Source organism: Olea europaea, chromosome 18 (genome assembly GCF_002742605.1).
Source record: "Olea europaea var. sylvestris chromosome 18, O_europaea_v1, whole genome shotgun sequence".
NCBI lineage: Eukaryota > Viridiplantae > Streptophyta > Magnoliopsida > Lamiales > Oleaceae > Olea > Olea europaea.
In genome coordinates, this window is record NC_036254.1 from 29,499,995 (window position 1) to 29,506,350 (window position 6,356).

General features: G+C 30.4%; 1 protein-coding gene across 1 annotated transcript; it reads right to left on the minus strand.

Moving 5' to 3' along the window:
- Positions 1-581: 581 nt before the first annotated feature.
- On the minus strand, positions 582-5,874 carry LOC111366982 (immune-associated nucleotide-binding protein 1-like). Its single transcript, XM_022987658.1, is given in 7 exon segments — positions 582-762; positions 1,096-1,260; positions 1,445-1,707; positions 1,869-2,103; positions 2,540-2,608; positions 5,473-5,621; positions 5,790-5,874. Coding segments are annotated over 7 exon segments (1,116 nt in total). The 3' UTR covers positions 582-612.
- Between the last annotated feature and the right edge of the window lie 482 nt (positions 5,875-6,356).

Below are 6,356 nucleotides of genomic sequence, written 5' to 3' on the forward strand. Positions count from 1 at the left end.
ATTTAAAAAATAACAAATATATCAAGTGGAGAGGTTATTTGGACAATAATACTCATTGATAATGATAATTCCATGGCTGTTAACCATCTTGCACATTTCCAGATAAAACACAACTCAATATATGCCTTTAATTTATGTAGGCCTGATTTCCTACGGGACAAAAAACTTGTCATTGCTAATATAGCAAGAAAACCTTATTGAAGAATCATAAGACTGATTTGTGTGCATTGCTCACTTGTCGGTGAGAACGAAGATATATGCTATCACTATTCATTGGCATCCCACATCTGCAAACAAGACTATTTATATATTTTATAGATAAGTAGAAGTCCAAGAGACATGACCAATAACCAACATACACTAAGTGAACGTTCGAACGCAACTTCACCACGAACTTTAAAAACTGTAGCATCCTTCAACCTTAAGAGACCAAAAGTAAAAGCATAGCAAATAAAAACACACTTCCAAGTTTGTTACGTTATAAGTACTCCCCGCAAAATATATAAATATATGATCCACATGATCTTCCTCACAAAATCCTCACAAAATCACACATATACCACTTCCAATTTGCTTCCGCAACTCCTCTAACTTCTCCACCAGCTTAAGTACTTAGTTCTCAGTATTCCTCCTTGCAGCTTTCTCTTCGGACAATTGCATTTCAAGAGCATCAGTGGTCTCCTTCAGCTTATTCCTACTTGAAGCTGTCTCTTCAGACAACCGCTTTTCAAGAGCATCAGTGGTCTCCTTTAGCCTTGAGACCTGGAAGCAATAATTTCGACAAAAACGAAACCAAAATGTTTTAAGTACCAATCACATATCAGAGATGACTGACATATTTATTGAAACAATCAATTACTTTTTCCAATGAACTTCGATCACCAGCTGTATCTTATTTGAACTACAATGCCTCCAATGACAGTCAACAAGACAATTTTCTTCAAGGTATTTGCCCAGTGGAAAATTGTGACTTATCGAGCATGCCAAAGAATATATATTGATTAACTCTCATATTTAAAGGTAAATGCCAAATTTAAGTATCACCATCAATAGGAAAATCTTCGTCAAAGAAGAAACTACTGAAAAAAAACACACCTGAAATTTAAGAAAAAGCTCATTTGTATATGGCTTTCCAGAATTTTTATCTACGACCTCATTTACAAGGTAAAGAAGATCCGTCATTTGTTCAGATTTCATCCAGTTATCTACTGTCTTGTTATCAAAGAGCACCCGACGATTCCCACACATTTCAAGAATAACCTACACCAATGATCAGTAACAATTATTAATTTCAGAAAGAGCATTATCATGACTATTCAAATTCATTAATCTATTTTACTATGGAAACAATAAAATTGACCGTTGTGTTAACACCATATGAGGAGTATATTGATGTACCTAATTAGATTACTATAAGTTTAACTGGACAACAATAGCAACTTACCTTCATAGGCTCTGGGCAGCCATGCAGATAGTTATCCGGGTAGTCAATTTTATCTCCACCAGTGAAAACTACTATCATATGGTCACTAATTTTGCTACCGAACAATTCGAACAAGCACTTAAAAGCATATTCTTATTCTCTTGAAAAGCGAATCCGGACAGACAGAACGAAAAGAAAAGCATGAATACCATCGATTGCCATATCAACGCACTTAATAATTTCTTTTGCAATAGATTCAGCGTCAACAGAAATATCTAGCAAACCTGCATTTTTCAAATGGGAAAAATATATAGTAGTTACATTAAAAGAGGCATAAATAATGGTTGACACTGAATGGGACTATGCAATCTGCTGGGTTACGGGCAGGCATTTTCCTATATTTTCTCATTGACAAATAAAGATGTTTACTATAAGTATTCTGTACCTGGAGTGTCAATGACATTCAACCTCCGGCCATCTTCCATTAACAATGTCTTCAGCTCACTAGTACGGGTAACAGAATAAGATGAAGGAGTCGACCTAAATTCCTTACGTTGAAGGATGCTGTTCCCCGTGGCACTTTTTCCATTACCAGTTTTTCCAACTAAAACTATAGTTCGAACTATATCTGAAGGCCAACCAAAATCAGATTCATCGCTGATTACACTTCCACCCAATTTCTGGACTCAAATTATCTGCTAAAAAATACACAAGGCAAAAAATAAATAAAATTAGAAAGGCGTTTGTAGAGAAAGTATTCAAATGCTGCAAGAATAGGGAGGCAGGGATTGCATATTTTCAAGTGTGTACATACATACATCAAGGTATAAAACTAGCTAGTACCCATGTAAAAGATTGATCATACAATAATTTATTTAGAAGAAAAAGAATCAATTTTTGTTCTGGATTAATGTTTGATAAATATAGGACTTGTTTGGAATGATTATTGCCTTTGCTCTTGAACTAGAAGAACCACTTCATAAAATTAGCTAATCTGATTCAAAAACAACTTTTAGTTTTCAAAATCTCCTTTGACTTCTCAAAAGCCATGTCAAATTGGCCCATATAGAGAGAAATCATGATCATACAATCAAATACATAAAAAGTTCGTTTAACCTTTGTTAAAAATATTTTTTTATCATATTCCAGGTTTTTATAATAAGGATGCTTCCAGTAATTCATGTACTGTAACAGAAGTTGAAGAGTTTAATGGTTTACTATTGGAACAGAAGTCGAAGAGTTCTATTTGACAAATATATGAAAAGTTCATTTGACCTTTTGTTAAAAGAAGAAATTTTTACAACTATGTTATTCTACTAACCAATTTATTCGAGGTTTTTATAATAAGGAGGCTTCTATTAATTCATGTACTCTTACAGAAGCTGAAGCGTTCAAGTTTAATGGTTTACCATTAAAACGGATGTCGAAGAGTTCTATTTGAAAAAGCTTTTTTGAGATACAAATTCAATGACTAAAGGCACAGTTTCCTAGTTAGCATACAAATTTTTGTTTTGATCTTGTCTTTTCTTCTAGTTTTGAGACGTTGGAATATGGATTATTTTAAATGTGCTTTGTGTTATGAAAACTGTATTAAAAATCATTGTCTTTCTTGAGAGTAATGCTATTCGTAGTCGCTCTACGTGGCATACACATGGCAGGTGATTATTTGATACATTAATATGGTAATTTTTTTATTCATTAATGCATCAAATAACCACCTGCCATATGTATGCCACGTAGGGCGACTGCCACAGTGAACGACTACAAATAGCATTATTCCTTTCTTGATCAACAGTCTTGCTATATGATTAAAACCACGGTCATCACTCGACTAAAAAGAGTGCACACTTACAATCCAACAAATAATTAACATAAAACAATATTTTCCACACAACGGAAAACATTTATCATGATCTCAATTGATTTGTTATGTTAAAGTTGCTTAGCATAAACTAAGAGCGTCTCCTATGCTAACATTGCATGAAATGGATAATTAAATTCGCACCAAATTTTTTGTGCATTACAGAATATTTACACTTAATAACCATTTGTCAAATGATTGAATGACATTCTTATAGAATTATAACCATTTATAATTTAAATTTGCATTCTTGTAGCTTTTGCAATAATGTACAGCTTGAGCCTTGCCATTTCAACTTTCAGTTAAAAATCAAAAATGAGAAAGTTTCAGAATCAGTAATTTAAATTGAAATAAAGGTTGTCAGTCTTTTCATATTTTAGCATATATGTTTCCAACTTTTGTTTTCTCACATTTATCCTCAAACTTTCAGTAATTAACACATTTGTCCCTGATGATCTTTTTTCCTCAAAAAATATGTTAAGAGGACATAAAAAGATTTATTTGCCTCGTAGATAAGAAAAAATAACAAATAAAAAAATTGATAAAATATTTGCCCTTAATTTCAAGCCATGCTAAATTTGGATAGATACTAACCCCTTAGACAATATATGCTAATTATTTGAATGTTAAAGATAAGCATCCAACGAAAAATATAAGGAAATAAATGTAACAATGAAAAAAAGTTGGGGACTGTCATTATAATTTAAATGTGGTGCAGTAAACATAATTGTGGTGCAGTAAACATTTAAATGTGGACTAAACAACGCTGCTTAGAACATCCTTAATGCTAATGTTAATCACTTTAAAAATATGCCATATAACTGAATAGGTATGTTAAGAAAAATCACCCCCCGCGTTATTTGATAGAACCATGCCAGGATAATATGGTAGAAGGTTGTCTAGAGCCCCATCTAGATCCGAGGCAACTATTAGACTTGTTGAGTCAACAATTTATTTAGTTCTATTTTTTATTTTAGTATATTCAATTTTCTCTATCTTCCTCTCTAATATATTTATATAAATTTCGTAAAACAATATAAATGTAGTAGTATTGGATTATATATAAAATTCATTAAAGACGAATTATAAGTTAAATTATCTATTCGTTGTCACGCAAATTATAAGTCTTTCAACTTGTATATCATGTCAAATCCAGCCATCCTTACTTTTCATTTTTGTCAATTTCGAGACATTTTGATTGAGATACTCGAGTAGAAGTGCAAAAAAGCTTACAATTCCATAGAAAAATATAAGATTAGTGTATACCTAGTCTTCAATTTGTGGAGTTTAATTATATTGTTTCTTTTTCTCTTCAACTGCCAAAATGTTTGAATTTGAGGGCAAAATTGTATTACAATACTATAGACGTGTATTAATTTAGTAGTACGTACATATATTATGTTATTTTAATAAATTTTCTCTTCATAGGATATGAGTTAATCTTTTTCAATAAAGAGTTAAAAAAGTGATCGAGACGAAATTTCAAAAATATTGTTGTAATCCTTTTTCTTATAATATAGTCAAGCTTTGCTGCAGCAAGTAAACAAAGCACCCCCATTGAAAGTGCACAACTCTAAATCACGTTTTCATTATTTGTTCTTCGTTTTTTATTTTATGTTATCAAATATTGGTCTCGATAGTCCAAGATTTTTAGACGTTCGATCCGTAACATATAGGAGTCCTGATTACCAGAAATGTTATGATCCTGCATGTCGTGTCTAACTCTCACGGTGACAAAATTCATGATAAAATCCAAGAAAATGAAAAAAATAAAAATAAAAATTGATATCATAAAATACTCTACAATTGCTTTAAGGGTCATCCCTAATATCACTGCATTAAGAGCAATGCTTGATGTACAATAATTTTGATAATATATCACGTGACATATTGTTATTAGACAAATTTAAAAAACAATTTATCTTTTCTATTCAACACTTATTTTTTTTTTTTTTTTTTTGCCACAACCAACATTGTCGGCAATGTTGTACAAATAAATTAATTATTGGGCAATTAATCTTTTGTACAAAAAGAGAGTGAGATAAATTGTACGAAAAAATTAGTATGTTTATTTAATTAGTTTGTTTAACCTTTAAAAAATAAAATAAATAAAAGGCCAGTCTTTAAACGCATAGAAATGTCTTTTGCCACCTAACCCACTTTTTGACACTTAAAACTCGCATTAAACCGTTAGAAATAGAGCTAATCCTTTTTTCACACCTTTTTCATATCCCATGTTTTTCACATAGGCCCTTCTTTTTCTTCCTTGTAGAACACTATCATTTTCAGATTCATCAAAATTCAAAATTACAATTTTCAAATTCATAGAAAAGAAATCTGAAAAATGCAAAGCTGAATGACAATTTTCAAAATTACAATTTTTTTCTAGCAACCTCGAGTAAAATAATCCAACAATCAAGTTGAAACAAGGAAAAATAACCACGCTAAAAATCTAAAATAAGATCCAAAGTATCTGCAATAATTTCCTGTGATCATACAATAAACCAAGACATTCGTCTTTCATCTCCCATGAAGTCATATCTAGCGTTGCACTAAAATTTGCACCAAACCAAAATTCTTCTTCAACCATTACACCAAAACTTACACCAAATAAACAGTACTTTATTATTTTATTCATTCTTTCGATTTTTGTCAATATATTTATTTAAAATAATTATTTATTTATTTTATAACTATATAAATTACTAAATCATAACTTCGTTAAATTAAAAAATATATTTATTACTAAATTATTCACATGTTTTATATATTATGTTAAATTGACGAAATTAACTGATTATATTATTAATTTATGACAAACAATTACGTTAAATTTACAAAAATAATAAACTTTACGTTAAATTAACAATTACTTTAATTATTATTGATTATATTATTAAAAATAATAAACTTTAATAATATAATTAATAGTGTAATTAATTATTATTATTATCATCATCATCATCATTGTAGAACGAAAATGACACAAATAGCCTTAACCATTATATTTGAAAAATAAAAAATAAGGGCAAAACGGACATTGCACCATTTGGTGCAAAAAATGGTACAACA